General features: G+C 49.1%; 4 protein-coding genes across 4 annotated transcripts; 1 reads left to right on the plus strand and 3 right to left on the minus strand.

Moving 5' to 3' along the window:
* Positions 1 to 1935: 1935 nt before the first annotated feature.
* On the minus strand, positions 1936 to 2335 carry TrAFT101_009841 (uncharacterized protein; the record flags this gene model as incomplete). The annotated part of the gene is made up of 2 exons (XM_066128774.1): positions 1936 to 2142; positions 2213 to 2335. The coding sequence occupies 2 exons, from the start codon at positions 2333 to 2335 to the stop codon at positions 1936 to 1938; spliced, it is 330 nt and encodes a 109-aa protein (XP_065984897.1).
* A 333-nt stretch (positions 2336 to 2668) lies between these two features.
* On the minus strand, positions 2669 to 3892 carry TrAFT101_009842 (uncharacterized protein; the record flags this gene model as incomplete). Its single annotated transcript, XM_066128775.1, has 2 exons — positions 2669 to 2866; positions 3767 to 3892. The coding sequence occupies 2 exons, from the start codon at positions 3890 to 3892 to the stop codon at positions 2669 to 2671; spliced, it is 324 nt and encodes a 107-aa protein (XP_065984898.1).
* A 5619-nt stretch (positions 3893 to 9511) lies between these two features.
* Positions 9512 to 10364, minus strand: TrAFT101_009843 (uncharacterized protein; the record flags this gene model as incomplete). The annotated part of the gene is made up of 4 exons (XM_066128776.1): positions 9512 to 9742; positions 9822 to 9935; positions 9987 to 10153; positions 10229 to 10364. 4 exons carry the CDS (start codon positions 10362 to 10364, stop codon positions 9512 to 9514), a joined length of 648 nt encoding a protein of 215 aa, XP_065984899.1.
* Positions 10365 to 17063: 6699 nt separating this feature from the next.
* TrAFT101_009844 (uncharacterized protein) lies at positions 17064 to 17591 on the plus strand (the record flags this gene model as incomplete). Its single annotated transcript, XM_024908061.2, has 1 exon — positions 17064 to 17591. The coding sequence occupies one exon, from the start codon at positions 17064 to 17066 to the stop codon at positions 17589 to 17591; it is 528 nt and encodes a 175-aa protein (XP_024761223.1).
* Positions 17592 to 18270: the final 679 nt, after the last annotated feature.

The following is an 18270-nucleotide window of genomic DNA, read 5'->3' on the forward strand; positions in this document are numbered from 1 at the left end:
AGTTGGTAGGTTTTACTACTTCTCAATTCTCTATACGATTTTCAGTTCACACAAGGTTACTGCGATAACTGGTACGGCAGGGCCAATGGATGCCTGCTCGTATATTATAACCTAAAGCAAGTTGAAGCGGCAGATCCTCCAACTAACGCGGGCGCGCGCCGAGAGGGAGAGAGAGATAGAGAGTGTGTGGGAGAGAAAGGCTTGGCAAGGCAACAATCTACTTAGAGTTATTTTTTTTCTTTTTTTCTTTTCCTTTTTGCCTTCCTACCCTCGCCTTTCTTTTGGCTAGGGGCGAAAAAAGGGTTCCCGACTCTCTTTGTTTTATAGTTGCTTGCATGTTTGCTTGCTGGGACTTGCATTTGCCGACGTCCCTTGCCCTGTGCTGCGCCTATCAGCTTATGTTCGTAACTGGAAGTAGGTAGTAGTAGTAGTACTGGAAGTACATAGGCGGATGTATGCATGTACAGTACAAGCAAGTATGTACAGAGGGTAACCTTCGTTCGTGCTCCATTGCTAGGCGCGGCGTTTGAGCTGACAGATGGGCTAAGCCGCCTTGAGAAGGGAACTAATCGTTTGAGCCCAGGCCCAGGCCCAGGGTGTTGGGGAAGAGCTAAATATGGAGACTTGCTACGGCCGACTGAGCTGTTTGTTAGCAGGTTAGTTTTTGTTGATTGCAGTAGAAAGCTGAGGAATAGCAGCGGGCGTTGGTAATAACGCTATGGATCATGATACGACGTTTGGGGCTGTTTGGCCTCTGTATGTTGCCGATTACATGCACTGTAGGAGCACCCATACCTGTATCAGGCAGAAACCGCTCGATATAGAAGGGGCAGCAACTTGTTAGATGAGCAACTAGGTAGCCTGGTTATATCGAGAGCCCCCTTCTGTAAGAACACCACTTCCAAGCACCTCGTAGTGGCTGGGTGTGCCAGTTCAAAATCTCAGCCGGCCCAAACCAACCACCCGCTTCTTACAGTACAGTAGTAGGTACTTGGCTTGTGTGGTAGACAACACAGAGAGGCAGCAAAAAGGCAAGGGCAAGGGGGGGTGTCCAGTCCAGACAGACTCCAGTTTTGATGTGCAACACGGATAGGCTACGCCTTAGATCGACAGAGTGCATGCGTTGGCGCCAAAAGAGAGGTCTCGGGATTGCTCCAGGTGCGCCGTCTGGGCTAACGAAATGCAGCACGAGATTGGACGGGCAGTGGCAGAGAGCGAGAAAAAGGCGAGACAGCGCAGAACTATCGATGCGGGACCAGGACAGCCCAGCCGTCATTCAGCCGCGGCTCTGCAGGGAGGCTGCAAAAGCCGAGAGCGCGAATCAGCGTGGCTAGCATAGTGCCGGGAAAGGGGACCATTCCGGGCTGATTGGCTGCAGCGCGAGGGACAGCAGAGAAAGGAAAAGAAATGAGAGAAAATCAGGCCACATCGGACGAATCAACAGGGCCGGATCTCTGTTGGAGTCGCGATGCTAGCAGGAGGAGGAGCTGTTAGCGGCACATATTCGTGCCGGACGCAGACCCGGGGTTAAGGATGTGGCTTCCGGAGCCCCATCTTTTTCCTGCATCTTGTGCTTTCTTTTTTTCTCTTGTTTCTTTTTCTTGGTGTTTTTAGCTGCTTGTGGAATCTGCGCTTCTGGCGAAAGGCTCGCTTCAGGAAACGGGCAAGTATGTGCGAGCGTCTCGATGGGCTTCGATCCTTAGCTCTGCTAGCACTGCAAGTATGCACGTAAAATTCGGGCTACTTATTCATGCAATTAATAATCTCTGGTGCCTGGGCTCGCGCCCTCCAAAACCAAACGAGGCGGCTATACCGTATTGCGCCGCCCAGATTGCAATTGCCGACGATTTGGTCAACTTGTGCTGGTTCTGTCCGTTGTGATAGAGTGATAGATAACTCGCCCAGGAGCGGTCTGACCTTTCCATCCGCGCTGCCTCAGCAGTGCAGTGGCTCCGATAGTTTCGACGAGGCGCTTATCAGCAGCAACAGGCAATCATCACGGCCATCGTCGTCATCATCGTCATCACAGTCCGAGCAACTTTGGTGCGAGCGAGCGCTGCCGTCTGCGGACCACCGCAAACACTGGCCGCTAAGCAGCGCCGTCGCACCAGGCAGGCCGCGCATCCGGAAAGTGCGGAACTTCTAGAAGTCGTGATTTGACACCACGAATCGGGGCTGCGCCAGCCAAGATGCGGCGTTGACTCGCGCGCACCGTTTGATTGCTCTCCATGGCGTCTGAGTGCCACGGGGCGCGGAGATGGTCTCTCCTGGGCCTTGTCTCGCACGTGGTGCCAGCGAGATTTGATGGGACACTTTTAGGTTTAGATGAGCCCATGCTGGCGTACCGTCAGGCTGGTAGCGCTATGGAACGGGGAGGGGGGCACGCTATTACAGCGTGTGTGCGCTACATAGATAGCCAAGCGTTTAATACGGTGATATGGTCAGACCCCTCTTATTAGTCGACGCAGATTCAGGCAGAGAGGGTGGCTCCATCCGACGACAAAGTCTGATTTCGCCTATGGCTGCTAGCAGTTGCACAGCCCAGCAATGGCGTCGAACAAACCAGTCTCTTTGCATGCTTGCTTGATTAAAGGCCCCATGCAGTGACGCTGCCAAGCGATTCACTGCACTGCATTTGCTTGATACGGAGCATGAGCCGGATGGAGACTCAAGGGAATGATACTGCCGCCGCCGCCACCAATTGATAACAAGCGAGACTTCCGAGCTGCGGCTGAACCGTTTGCTCGGAACTCGGATGCCGTGGCCAAGGCTGCCCAGAAGTCGCCTTGAGAGGAGCGTGCTTCCCCCCTTTGAGGAGGGAAAGATCTCTGGGATCGGAGGCTGAAGAAGCCAAGAGAAGCAATAGCTAGTCATATCATTAGAGTTAAATTGAAGATGAGGAATAGGATTTAAGCTCAAGGCACGGATGGGCGAGCCAGTACGCAGCAAACCAGCCCATACTATGTACAAAATCCGAACACCAACCTGAAGCCCAGGAACTCGGGGCGAGTCAAATATCAACCACCCCCCTCAGCTTCAGCCCTGACGTGCCAGCCCCCCATTCCATGGCGCCCTCCTGATGGCATCGCTAGAAAGGGGATTCCATTGCGCCTGACTCGACGAGACCATGCATGCATCGCTTCCAAGAGTTGCTAATTAGCAGTGTATACACATCACAGGATCCCCAGGCGTCGTCGGTTGGAAATAGCACTACCAACGTCGGATGATCTATCGCTATCGCAAATATCGCATAAAATACGAAGCGTCGAATCACAGCTCGCCATTTTCATTGCGGCTCTCAAAATGGGTAATCAACCACAGCTGCAAGAGAGAGAAAACTAACTAGGCAAGGGGAGTCGCGAAAAAAAAAAAAAAAAAAAAAAAAAAAAAAGAAAAGAAAAGAAAAGAAAAAAAGAAAAAAAAAAAAGAAACAAAGATCTGACAGAACGAGCACCTGGTCTCTTGTGCGGGCGCTCGTTTGCCGTTTATTCCTCGCCCTCTGCCTCGTCGTATTTTTTAAAAACCCTCCCACACCGTTATCATACTAGCTGAAGATCTGTTAATTGACTCATCTCCTTCCCAGCATTCTTGCACCCATGCAGCCCTAAATCTAAAGCTCCACAGGCCATTCGAAAAGAAGTATTTCACGCACACCCCTCCCCTTTCCCGAAGGAATAGGCCAAGCAGAAAATAGAGGAGGGTGCGCTGAGGGAGAAAAAAAAGGAAAAGAACAAAAACAAAGCGAAAAACAAAGCTAAGAGCTTACCAAGAGGCAAAGGACATTAGTAAGATGGAGAAGAGAGCGGTGATTTGCCCCCCCGGCGCTGATGGTGCTCGTTCGTTCGACGGGCCGCGCGAGAATCCTCGTGGCACTCGTCTCCATATTTTTCATTTTTGGTATTCCACATTTATTAGTTCTCTTTCTTTGGAATGGTAGAAGTAGTACAAAGGTACCAGTAATTCCGCCGGCTGCATGGGATGGGATATGATTCGCTTTGGGACTGCTCCGTAATTAACCACCATTTACTCCGTATACGCATTGACTTCGCCCTAAAAAGATGAGCCGCAAATTGTGGATAGTCGGCGAATTGGAGCTGGAGATCCGGAGTTGAGGCTTGCCTGGTCCCGGACTCCGTGCTTTATGTTGAACCCCGAGACACGGACGAGGCCGGACGTGGTTCTGAGCTTTGAAGTGGTTCTGCTACGGCTAGTAGAAGCAATAGTAGCGGTGATGGCTGTTTGAGCAGCATGTAAAGCATATCCACTATCGGCGCCCTTCGATGATGTTGTGTTCCTTCTCCCGCGTGTACATTTTGACGGACCTTTGACGATGAAGGTGAGAATGAAGAAAATCCTATTATATAAGCCGGATCTACTTTGACGATTCAAGCATAAAGCGTTGCTATTAAATTGTCCTACCTGTTTTGTTGTAAACGTAATCAAAGAATGGCACACACGGCAGAAAGGGTAAAGCCTGGCTCTGCCCGCAAGTACAGTAATCATAAATATCTACATGTACATGTACCCGTCAAACTGCTGGCTCTGCCACACCTCCCAGCAGAATATATACTCCTGTGCTGCTATACATACTCCAGACGCATGGCGGAAACAGGGATAAAGGAATAGCCCTCCAAGTGTCATGACTGCTCTGTAACGTTAGTTTCCTGCGGCTAAAGCAAAGACCCCCCCTCTTCCCCCTTTGCATCAATGACACAAGAAGGAGAGAAAAAAAAAACACCCCGATTGTCATACAATCTAAAGGACAGCAGTTCATGGTGGGCTACGGGTCGCTTCGCCGTCCCGGCGGTGCCTGGAGCTGCGCTATGGGATGGGCCCGCGGAGCAGGTTCCCGAATCTGTCTAAAGCCGTCGATTTTTATACTAGCAGTATATTGGAAGGGGGTGCGGTTGAACCGCATCGCTGGGAACGGCAAATCGACATCAAGGAAACAAGAAGAAACTGTCTGTGCACCGTATCCGTCGGGTTCGAGACGCCCCAATTCTAGGCATGTGCCATGATTCTATGGCGCATGCGTATTCTTATTACTGGTGTTACCTACTACTGTACTACTAGTAGGTAGTGTGGATGGATATACAGACTCGATATGGAGCACAAGAACAGCGACGATGTCGATCTAGAACGGCTGCCCAATCAGACATACAGTTTTCTGTTGCAGCCGGTAGTCTTGTCTTATCTCCCCGCGAGCAGCCTTGTTGACGCTGCGAGTCGACGCTGCATGTCCTTGTCAATGTGTGACGTTGGACGTTGGGATGCGTCCATCCCACTAAGCTCCGCCAACTGCCAGAGTCGCAGTGCTAGTACAAGTACCTAATAGCATCTGCATCTCTCATGGCTCTCTTTTTTTTCTTCTTCTTCTTCTTTTGGGCAGCGTCGTATTTGCCATTGCTGTTTTGTGGCGTGACTTTTCATAATGAAATCTTCCTCAGGCTGTTTCGACCGAGGTGTCAAATATCAGTTTACTACCTATCTCTTTCGCTCTACACTACCTACCCCTCGTTTCCATCCGGGCTGGGATTACAAGACCGGGGAGAAATGTATCAACTTCATGTAATGCCAGAGCTAAAGCCGCGACATACAGAGTACAGGTTTACCCATCACATTCATTGGATACAACTATTGTTACTCCTAATCTCGCGCTTCGGTATAGCAAGCATCGCAGATGCTGGCATGAATTAAATCGACTGCAACATAAACAGCGTTGCACATCCAGTAATCCCATAATCCTGCAACTTTCGGTCAGTAGTAGGTAGTAATCCGGCCAGATCCTTTGAGCATGAATACGGCCCGGACAAGCTCAGCTCGGTCCTCATTGCAAACAGCACGCCACCCCCTGGCTTTTGCAACTTGCTCCCATACAAACCTTTTTTCATTCTAATCCTGCAATTCTCCGCTGCCAAGCCCCAGGCTTTCTCCAAACGGCTTCTTTCCCATCCCATGCTACACCTGACACATATTACGGAGCAAGACCCTTCGAGCATAAAAGGCTAGAAGTAAAAGAAGACGAACGAAAAAGAGAAATTCTCGCGCCCAACGTCAAGTTACGCCCTGGCGTTGCTTCTGCCCCGTCTTTTTCTTTTTCTTTCCCCTTGTTCTTCGGCACGCTTTCCCCGTTCCCTTCTCACGTCCCCTGCCTTCAAAGCCTCAGGTCTGCCCCCCTCCCCCAGGCAAAACGCCGGCCGGCGTCTTATTAACCTCTCAGCTCCTGTCGTGTCGTGACCGGGTATAGCAGCAGCAAAAGTGGCGTGTTTGCCAGCGGCTGGCTGGTTGATTTGCCATGCAGGGGCGCAGCCATTTCATAGTACTGTACGAAGCAGATACTAGGTATGTAGTAGGTAATGCATAGGCCTACCTAATACCTACCTCATATCTGCAGAGAGGATGTGCTATATTATTGCAAGTTGTTAGGCACGGGTAAAAGGGACTAGCATGCCGCAACAAGGAGACTTTTGCCCCAGCGCTCTCCGCTAAAAACCCATGCCCGGGCGATCACCTACCAAGCTATTGGGAGAAATCAAGTGGTCACAATTGGGGAGAAGGGGGCCCTTACCATGGAGCCCTGAGGCCGGACCCGAATGGACAGGGACACGCGTTCTTCCAGGACATGGCCTCTTTCAAGGATTGGCTATTATAGACCCGCCGCCAAGGTGGGAGAGACACAGCCCTAGCTTATGTTCTCCATGATCATCATGACCCCTCCCCCCTTGCTCTCTGTGTATACCCCCCCTTGCCGTCTTTTTTCTTTTTGCTTCCCTTTGAACGTTTGTATAATGTACACACTCATCCTGACCTGTTCTGTCAAGGTATGGATTGCATTTCGTCAATGAGTTGCAAGCAGAACTCCGCTCAAAATTATGGGACTCCACCTGGTCCTTGAAGGAGATCACTGTTGCCAAGTTGCTTTCATAATACGTAGTCTTACGTTCGACTAATAATGATGTACGGCCAGACCGAGACAATCAGATGCCGCTCGCAATTGCCGACATGGCTGTTTTCGTAAGGATTGGAAAAAAGGAAAGAAAAGCAACGAAAAGGAATCTCTCTGCTAGCCATTCATCATACGCAAAGATGCACTGGCCACTCCAGAGCGCCTTCTACATATAGCACTACAATTATGTACTACAAAGTCCAGCAAAACTCCGCATGGCAGGTCTCGTGGGCAAAGGGGGGTCTTCGCTGAAAGTTTGGCCTAGCTCTCTGCTGAACAGAGAGTAAAGCTAGTTGCAATTGGCATTCGTGTGCCCTTGACAGATCTAGCTAGTAGCTGAGACGAGTCTAAGGAAGCATCCGTCTGCTGCTAAGTGGGGAAGTACATGGATCACTTACAAGGCATTGTAGGTCACCCAGGGCTGTAGAAAACGGTCGGCAAAGGCTGCCTAAAAGGGTATAAAACTTGCTTTATTATGCTGATGAACGGACGGCCCAAAAAGCCGGCTGGTCTTTTTTTCCTTTTTTGTTCTTTTCTTTTCTTTTTTTCAAAGAAGGGCAGCATTCACAGACTTTGACACTAGGGATATTGATTGACATTTAACCTCGTGCCCTATATATGTATGCTGACTCATGGAGACTATCATACAAGATACTCAAAGCTTATAGTATGCTCCATATCTCGCTCGTACTTTGTAAATACCGTGAAATGCTCAATGCCGCTCGATATTCCCACTAGTAGTGCTAGCAGTAGCAACACGCATATGCCACATCCATGTCAAGGCCCATGACTCAGGATCGGGCAATACAGCATGCACAAGAACGGACCGATCGTGAGTTGAGGCGGGACATCGCTGACTTGCGGTGAATGCAATACTATTATGCGCTGCAAACTAGTATACCGCCAACTCAGCTCTCAAACTCATAGGGGAGGGTGATGGGGAGGAGGGGTTGGAATCCTTTGCAGCCCACGATGATGAGATCCGTGTGTGAGTGTGTGTGTGTGTGTGTGTGTGCTAGGATATTCCCCGATACCCCTCTACAGTTGTTATTAGTAGTAGTATACCCTTTTTTCCCTTTTAATAGTGCGTGTAGAAGCAAAAAAGCACAGACGAATGGGCAGGCAGGGCATTGTTTTCTGTATGGCACCATCACATGAAGTCTTCTGCGGCTAGATACCCGCCATGTGACGATGAAACCCTGAAAACAAAGCAACGCTTGTTGACATGAGTGCATGACTCCCACTGCATGGCTTGGCGGCCGGGTATCCGACGGGGGCCTGGGCCTGTTCCTTTTCACTGCCAGCCGCAGCGGCAGAGAGATTCTTATCATTTGCGCGCAGCCTGACGACGCTTTGGTCGTTTAGCTGCGCGTATTCATTTAGGACTGTCTCAAGCACTTGATTCGTGAAGCCGCAGCCGCCAAAGTAGCATTCCGTTACAACCCTGCGTCGGTGTTTTCAAGGTGGTAGCACTCGGTACTTGTCCGCTGGGATCATGCGGGTTCCATGCTATTGGCTTTGAGCTTATGGGTGTATTGGACTGGACGACTGCTCGGCCGACATGTGCGTGCTGTGGCTGCTTGCTGCAATCCAATCCTTCTGCACTATGCCACTTACAACAAGCCTTGTTCCCCGGCGCGAGGAGTTGGTAGAAAAGGGTGAAAGGGTGCCCAGCGATATCTGCGCGTGCCTCATCTCCCAATATTGCAAAAGGGTGTCAAGATGCTGTTCATGAGAAGCGCTTTTTGCGGGATCCACTGCCCTTATTCAGATACATACTGCTAGATGATCATAACCGTGACCTAAGATTGGAGCTTATTTTTCTTATCCAATGGTATATCTCACGCAAACTATTGCTAGCACTACTACAAGTTTGTGTCAAAGGCAAAAAGCAGCCAATCCCTGCCGTCAGATCGGAGCTGAGATAGGATGTAGAGCTGCTGCAACATAGTGGGTTTAATGACGTCCGAACGGAATCAGCGCCGTCCCATGGCCTGGCCAATACACTCCTCTGGATATGGAACGTGCCAAGCAATCACAGGGTGACGGTGCTCGTCATATGTGATAAGAAGATTTCATGGTCCATGTACGGAGTACCTGTGTATACATCTGTGGTTGACAACTCGCATCTGGCAATAACCACGCCGTATTATATAACAAAAAGCACATCTAGGTATAATACAACGTTGCAGCAACTAATAATATCCCATCTATATCATAACTGACACAAAACTTATCAATCATGCAGCTGCTCCTTCAATCTCGGAAGCAGATCGTCGCTCCTCTCTCCGGAAATAAATCTTCTGCGTTCAATTCTAGGCTTTAGCCCCGACTGCAAACATGGGGACAGCATCTAACACCACTCCCCACTCCCAGTCAATCCCATCATGCATAAATACCACCATATCCAACCGGGGGGGATATACTACTGTACAACCTCGGGAACACCACGAAGAAGACAATCGTAATGGTAAAGCAGAGGAACATGCTCCCCAATAGATGTGCCGCCCAGGCCTTGACTCCCTTGTGCATGTCGAAAAAAGAGCGGAGGAAGTCGATCAGCTCTCAGGAGAAGAGCAGCAAGATCCATGTACATATTAGGGCCGTATAAGCCGTTACGCGGGCACGAAAGACGTGGCCGACAGACGAATAGGCGTTGTTGCAGTTGCTACCTAGGTTTCCATCGCCAAAGCCGAAGGTGACGGTGGTGAAAGAACCGAGGACGCAGCTGGCGTTGAGAATACCGTCGACGGCTACGTCGAACATGAATTCGGGAGTAAAGATGCCGAATCGAAGCTGTGGGAATGTTTTAGATACATTAATACCACTCAGCTTATATGAGAATGAAACTTATATCCTGTGGAGGGCGGTTAACAATGTCTGGAACAGCAGTTTCGAAACCGAGACCAGTTTCAGTGAAAGCACCCGTGCCGAGAAGCACCCATATGATCTCAACGGGGATCAATAAGAATACCCGAAAGATTTTACGCTGTCTTTGAACGCTAACCTGTTAAGAAGAGGTATGACGAAGCTGACTTACCCGGTAAAGTAAAGGCAGGACACAGCCGTCAGTTGCAATGGCACGAGTTGTATGCGGATGATCTCCTGTAAGAATATGTACGACGATGCCTGCGCCTTGGCGTATAAGGACGTTGTCATTGGATTCGGGGCGAGGAAGGCCATAGATTCCAACGAGGCCGTCGAAGACTAGATCACGATCGAAGCGTTAACAACTAGGGGGGTTTCCATCTGTAAAGTCTGATACAGAGACAAATCGCTGACTTAGCTTGTGAGATAGCGCAAGGATACAAAGCCCTTCATTTGCTATAGCTTCCATGTTATTCAAGATGCTGATTTCCATGGAAATGTCTAGAGGCTTGATATCATCTGCTGAAGCAAAGCAATCGCACATATCCATCACACGCTCCAACACTCCCTGTTACGAAGATGTCGGCTATGAAGGATATATAATCCTCTGATGCTAGATATGCACCTTCGTAAACATGTGCGTAACTGTGTAGCTATATCCATGTAAAGGCACGACATTTTTTTCCACGTCAGAGTCGAAGGGAAACTCTCCAATGTGGCTCCATTTCGCTCTCTGTCCCTGTGATAACTGAATCCTATTCTAATTAAACCGAGGTATAAATGCTGCAATAGCAATCTCGGCTGGGGAACTACGCGCTGTCCACCTGTCATGCTGCGCCGAGTCATCTTTCTTCTATTCGACAGTCGCCAAGTTGGCCAGCGACGCAATGTTCAAGTAATCTTGCAGGAATTGTGTTCCCAGAAACTTCATCGTGTGGAAAAATATGCCTTTAAATGGCAATTTCTTTGCTATACCTATATACTTGGGTGGTGGACAGGACTGAATAATATCTGACCAACTGTTGGATTGTAGACTTCGCGTTGTCGTTTCGGCTGAGTAAGTGTCATATTTAGGAAGCCACGCTTTGCGGACAGTTATTCAACTTTGATTAATTGTCAAGGTCATATCAAATCAAATGCCTACATAAAATTAATTTACCTGCAACAAGATGGATTGAAGTAGAAGAGAGAAGTTCAACAGATGAGCAAGAAAAGAAAGACACTGAATACTCACTCGTTACTTCCCTCAGAGACTCCAAGCCAGATAAATTATGTCTTTCTGACATCTTTTTTGTTCCAGCAGTCATATTAACTGCTAAGAATAGAAGCAGCGAAACAGGAATTCTGCCGACAGCGGTTGTGGCAGCATATAAGGTGACGTCTTTATGTGCGTCAAAATTGTCGGCCGCCAGCACGGTGATAGCACAGACAATTGCAAAGGCGAGAAGCCACAGCAACATTTTTTATCTGCTTCCAGATTCACTGCTTGAATAAGCCCGATTTCCGCGGGTATAGAGGTACCAGTTCTCGAGTCAATTATATCTCCAGGGACCACATCAAACGTCTGAATGTGAATAGTTTTGCAGCGAGTGGTATTGGCCTAGTTAGATGTGTCTTTTTAGAGTCATTGCATTAAATATCTGTTCCAGAAATATACTCAGTGGCTGAACGCCCTTTTGCCTCTTCGACTCGTGAGGCCCAAGCTCGTTTCGTCGCTTAGCAGCTTCATCTGCACTGAGATAATTAGCCGAGTCAGCCTGCAGCTTTCAAGACTTCTTTAGCACTCAAACCATGTACTGGCTGAGATATCGGCCTGTCGGATTGCTCAGAGACATGGCGTCTCACAGGGACGGTAGATGGAAATTTCTTCATGATAACGTAGTACATATCGGTGAGAACAAGATTGGGGTAAGATATTTGTTAAGCTGTATTGAGGAGAACAAATATTAGCTGTTAAATATTATATTCTCATAAGTTTCGCTTTTTCTCATCTCTGCTCTACCGCGGCGCCGTGTAACAGTCTGCTAAATGTAAGGACTAAGCGATGGTATCAGTGATTCACTTACCACCTTTCAATCGAGAACAGCCCAAAAATTAGGCGACAGCATTCATTGGTCTAAAACTCCTTTATTTTGCCTCTTCAAGAGTAATTCTTAATCACTGACAAGTTACAGAGATCTCTAACTATAAGTACCTCGTTCTGCTGGTTGGGCATTTTTATCAGTACCAACAAGACACATCAGTTGATGATGATTCCCTTCACCATCGCTTTCGACATCCATGTATGTTCTCCTTGATGGTACCTTTTCCTTTCAAAAGTCTAATCATCTTGGTACTGGCTGTGGCTCGTTTAAATTACCTTGCCAAGCATATCCTACTATTATCAATAAGGTCTCTATTTGCAATTTTGACTGGATTTTATAACATGTTTCGGAACGTCGTTGAGGCTTCCTCTTATAAAGCACCTATACTTCCGCACCAGATGAACTCATGATAAATGCAGACAGCACAGATATTCGCTATTAAAAAGGCCGAAAATGCGTATCTCTACTAAATAGCTGCGTTTTCGCACCATCTGAGAATTGAGTCACAACCGTGCTTCCTTCGAACACCTTTACTTCATGATGGGACTGTCTTTTTTTTTTTTTTTGGCTTGATAAATTACGGAAAGAGATAAAACAAGACCTCAATCACTCGATTCCACAAATTGGGGTCTCTGGAATCGGCAACAACGAAACAGCCCATCATCACTCATATTTCGATTATCTGGCATACAAACGCAGTTTTTCCTTCAAAACTTTCTGCGACCCACACCGCAGAAAGGTCCGGCACAACAATCTCCATTTAAATCATTTAGAGACATATCACCTAAAGTAATTATGTCTGTATGAGGACAATACTATTATAGAAAGCCTTATTGAGATCAAACGGACAATGCGAGGCTCTGGATACTTTTCTTTCCATCAACATCTGGGTGCTTCTATTGGCTTGAATCTACGACTGCATAGACAAGCAAAACAAGAAGGACAAAGACTAGTTTTTAATCCGGTTCCTTGACGCTAAATTCTGGTGCGGTTTCATCGACCTTGTATTCAAACCTCTCATTACCGAAGCCACACGCGCTCTGTCACCCGTCTCGCCTTTATAGCCAGAGTCCTCTGGTGATTGAAATTTCATGACTGGCGTCCCGGCAAACAACGATGAATACAAACATGAGGAAGCCTTGCGTCACAACACATTACCGCAGTTTCTTGGAGCATTCATCAACGACATCAGCTTGTTTTCTTTCTACGAAGCACCAAATTACAGACTTTTATCGGTGCATAGGACATGAATAACCGCAGACCAGCACCATGTCTTCACAATCCAAGGGGACTTGGCGGCTGTTACGTTTCCACACTATACATGCTTATGCAAACATGATAGCGCGATATAAGAACTCTACTTGAGATCCTAGCAATGAGAGCCACCATAAATTTATTCTTGTTTTGGGCTTTGAGATATAGTTGGCTCGGCGAATTTTCATCGTTGATAAAGGCCGATCAGGGCCACCTCTCGGCGCATTGAAGCTTTATGTTACAGAAACTCTTGTAGACGAGACTTTGCCACGCGCCTATAGTTAGTAGCCATGTCACTTATACGAAAAACAGACTGTTATAGCACATGTCTTAAAGACGCCCTACCTACATACCCTTGGCATTTGGTGCATTCGTTAAACGACGAATGAAACGGCAAAGAGCCGCATCTGCATCCTGAAGCTGAGGCAAAAAGCGAATATTCGGGTCATACGCGACAATTCGAGGCTACTTTGGCAACAATTACCAGCACTATTTGGTTGGCTTTCCATGTCACAGCCTCGGCACACAAAAAGTGACAGGCATTAGTGGCGTGCTTGCTTAATTGCTTCTTGGATGGATGACGAAATATGCCGCAGTGCGAACAAGGAGAGAGATGCTGTGTCGCGAAGGTGTTGTAATATGGGGTTTTGGGGCGCCAAAGCACAAGGACCAAACGGCTTCGATAGGCTCGGATTAATGTCCCAGTAACGCAAAGACACAAACTCGAGTCACATGGAGAAGCGCTACTGTCACACAGCAGCGCTATGAGCGATCGGTCGATATGGTCTCAGCAGTGGTCATTTGACTGGTTGAAATTCGAAACGGAATAAGTACTTCACGTAGCTTCCAGGAGGGTGTCTTGGACCAACGAGATGCGATCCCATAAATTTGAGGCCGAAGAAGTTCCATCAAGAGCGGCCTTGTTCTGGAATAGCCCCACGATATCACCCTGGTTCGCAGTTTAAGGTAGCGAATACGAAGGATCAATCGAAAGCATGGAACAAGCGAGCCATTTTTAGCAGCTCTCACAACTTCTCCAATCCGAGTGGCCATGTATTTCCTGTGGGTGCTCGACGCATACGGTAGATCTTTTTTCTTATTTTTACCGAGCCAGTGGAAAGACATGAAGCTAAAAGAGAGAAAAGGCTGTCATGAGGCTTCCCAGTGGTTACATGGCGTTACCAATGGGATCAAACTCCTGCAAGCTGCTGCAAGCCGCGCAGCCGGCTGGGGGGTGGTTTGCATAAGAGCCGCTGCAGAAGATCCCGCGCGCACATCTGATGCAAGGCGGGACGGAACCAATATGGCTGTAAGGCTTAATGCAGTGCAACTCGGTACGCGAAGGAGAGCAATGACCTGTCTTGCATGCACTGCAGAATGGTATGTTATATATCATGTAATCATGTATTAGCACGGCAAAGAATGAAACAAATGCCTCCTCCCTCAGAGAGATGCATGTTCGTCCCATAAACCCAGGGGGGGGAATACAACCATGGAAAATCGCTAACAGCCAAAGGAGTAAGCGAGTAAATTCAGACATGTCAGATGTGACGATCGATGATAGACCAGATCCCAGCACGCGGGACGGAAAGGCAGGAGAGGAGATTCTATGAGAAGAGGAGAACCTCGGACAGAAGGGGGAGGGTAGAATGCATCTCTAGACGGGCTCTTGCATGTGTCTGCGCATACCCGTCGCATCCACGATTCTCGCGCGTGGGTCATATCAAAGGTAGCAGCCGTGAGAAGGTAAGGCACCAGGCTGGGAGGCATCTTGGTGTATTGCCATATAGATTGGTCATATAGCAAGGCCGTTGCAGGGCTCCAGGTCGTACCGCGGAACGGGCGATACCGCATTTCCGTAGCGGGCGTAACATGATAAGTCGGTGTTGGAGGCATTGGAGGATATTGGAGATGGAGGTGAGGGGCGGCCCTTTTTTGCGCCTGTGGCTGTGGATAGATGAATGGGTGGTTGGACAAATTGTCGCGTCGGACACAGAGGCGCTGGCTGGTGCTTTGGCTGGTGCTTTGGCTGGTGCTTTGGAGCACAAGTGTGGTTGTTTGTTAAGCGAGGGCGTTGGAGATGGGAGAAGTTGAGTCCAGCTCGTAGCACAGGATATTGAAGATTGGAAGCCATCGTGACGGAAAGTATAAGTACATCTGCCCAGGAAACGGAGGAAGACGATAGAAGAGGTGCGCCAGAGACGATGGCAAGAGGGGAGACGCTCTTTCCCCAGTGCTGGAGAGGGGCCTCAACCCCTCGTGATCGCCTCGACTTTTTATTGCCCTCGACCGTTTCGCCTTCATCTTTTCCCTCTTTTGGCTTGTTTACTCGTAATTCATTCTTCCTCCCAGCTGCGCTAGGCGCTGCCCGGCACACACCACCTTTTGGCCGTTTGGCTTCTGTCCTGGCCCGATCCTTGGCTCAATACCAGCTGCCTTTCCGGTCGACGATGATCGGTATCCTCAGAAGGGTTGGTTCCGGCCAGCTCCGCCCTTGCTCCCAAAGAAAATACTGACGGGCGCTTTGCGGCGCCTCAGACTGACCAAGAGCGTTCCGTATCTTGCAGAGTGATCTGATACGACGGCCATCTCCAGCCCAGTGAGCGTCAATAAGTCGACCCAAGTCTCAGCAACTCCGACTGTGCTTCATGCAACGACAAAACCCGAGCACTGCACATCGCTGACAAGCCGGGATCAGCATCCTGCCATACTTCAGCTCTTGCAGTTTCAGCCTTCTAGCTCGGCCCCCCTGGTCCAGCTTCCCATCGACGAACAAGAAAACACGGTGCCAGGCCAGAGTTCATCTCGATGGGCGGAGTTCATAACAGCCCCCAAAAACTTATTACCCGGCGTGCAGCGGTTACCCCTGCAGTGAATGCATGCTGGCAGCCGTCACCGATCAAACGGCTTGGAGCTAGATATTCGACGACGCTTCTAGAGCCATGTGATTGGTAGCCATTCACAGCCATTTGAACTTTGAATCCTAGCCGCATAAATATGACAAAGTAGCTCCCGCGGCATAAAAACAGGCTTACTCGGGAAGGGGTTCAAGATTGACTCTGGCTGGCTTCATTCACCAGCTACTGTGCCTTGCTGCTGCTTGACCTTGACGTTGCAAGCACAGACTTGGACTTACAGGAATTAGTGGAGCGTGGGGTAGCTACAGCGAGGTACAGGTAGTACCGCTCATTCACCCTGGCACAGATATTTGGCCGCCCGCGCCGCTGGAATCGGGCAGCTTTCAAACGGGCCATGGCCCTAGTTAAGCCGCCGCCTTGAGCTGCGTTTGATCAAACGGAGAGCCCTTGGGTGCTTTTCCTTCCATCATCAGCTAACATCGCCATCTTCTTCGCCATCACCGCCGTCGCAAAGTTTCAGCCTCTCGACTGTTGCGGCTCTAACAGTGATAACGCCAACCAAGCCGCCGGCCGAAAACAACGACCGCCTTCCCCCCCACGATCCTGATTCTCCAATCACAAGCTCTTAGCTGCACCAGAGAGATCCCAGGATTAAAGGCCCGCGCCAAAACCTGGCCACACCGGGGGTTCGGTCTCAAACCACTCGCGCGCCGCCAGCTCTCAATCCATCCTGCGGCGTTATGCACATCACTGCCGTCATCATCCCGAGACCATGAGCCTCTGCGCATTGAACTTGCCGAACCAGACGCTGTCGTCACTCCAACGTTCATGCACAGTACTATCCTCTCCCTCCTTTGCAACCCTCGCCCTCTCGCGATACAGTCGATCTACCGTCCTTTATCGTCTTCGCTACCAACACCACCGCCGCCTACTGCGTCAGCCCCAGCTCCAACGCTACAGCCATCCGTCTCTCCACCGCTGCTGACCTCGTTACGGCCACGGGTGGCTCTCTCTGTCCAAGAGGCGCCGTAGCGCCTCGCTCGACAGCCAGCCATGGCCACTTCCAATACAATACCAGATACGCAGCTAGGGCTCAGTGCCGAAGAGGTCCAGCTGCTTCGGCAAGGTCAGGCCGCCTTGGGAGGCGGCGGAGGTTCAGCAAGCTCTCGGGCCGCCAGCAGGGCCAGCAGTCAAGGCCTCTTAATGCTAGACTCCTCATCACTGTCAGCTCTAGGGCGATACTTTGATCGATTAATGGCCGGTATCGAGCAGAACATCCGCTATCTCAGCGAGCAAGCCCAAATGTTTACACAAGTTCAATACGACCGAGCTGGTAACATCATTGATGGCGCCGATGCCGAAATCGCACGATACGCCGACATCTTACGGCAGCTCGATGAGCTCGAGGTTGATTTCGATAGGATAGCCCATATTAAAGAAATCGTCAAGGGATACAGATCAAGAGTTGAAGCACTCGAGAAAGACTTGGAGAGTAGCGGTGGCGGTTCGTCAAATCGGCACAAGCATTCGTCACATCACCACAAGCACTCTCACAAGCACAGCTCATCCCGCCACAAGTGAGGCGAGATTGCCAATGCCACCACCTTCTTTTTAGCTACCGGGCTGGAGCCAGCGCCGGCCTTATAGACAGATATTGTCATTGTCGAATTATGCGCTCTGTGGGATGACTACCGCTTGATCACCGGCAAGTTTATCTAAGGAGAGCCCATCACCACACAAGAAATCTCAGTACAGGGTTACCAATGGAAAGGAAAAAATGGATATTGCAAAAAGGGAACAAAAAAAATTTGTCTTGGGATGCCCAAGCAGGCATGATCCAGTCGTTGTAGAAGGGGATTTGTATATTCTCGAGTTTGCAGGACTACGGCTGCGGAATTCCTCAAGATGGGTGAGGCCTCGCGGCTAGGCAAGAAAGGATAAAGCCTCACGGCTGGTCATTTCAGTTTTGGGTTTGGGCATTGTTGGCTCTAGGGCGTTGTGGCCTGCGATTTTTGTCTATTTTTTTTTTTATTTTTTTTTTTTTTTTTATTTTATTTTATTTTTTTTTTTTGCTTGCTCTTTTCTTCTTCACTGCATTTCAATCGCTCACTCCGCATGCTCTTTTTTTTTTTCGTGGATCTATCAATTGTTTTGTTATTCCTTCTAATTGGGATATGGGAGCTGAAGATATTGCATTTATGTACGTTTGGGAGCAATTTTGTTTACCAGGGAGCGAAGAAGAAACAGGAATCTTTTTCTC

This window comes from Trichoderma asperellum, chromosome 6, assembly GCF_020647865.1.
Source record: "Trichoderma asperellum chromosome 6, complete sequence".
Classification (NCBI taxonomy): domain Eukaryota; kingdom Fungi; phylum Ascomycota; class Sordariomycetes; order Hypocreales; family Hypocreaceae; genus Trichoderma; species Trichoderma asperellum.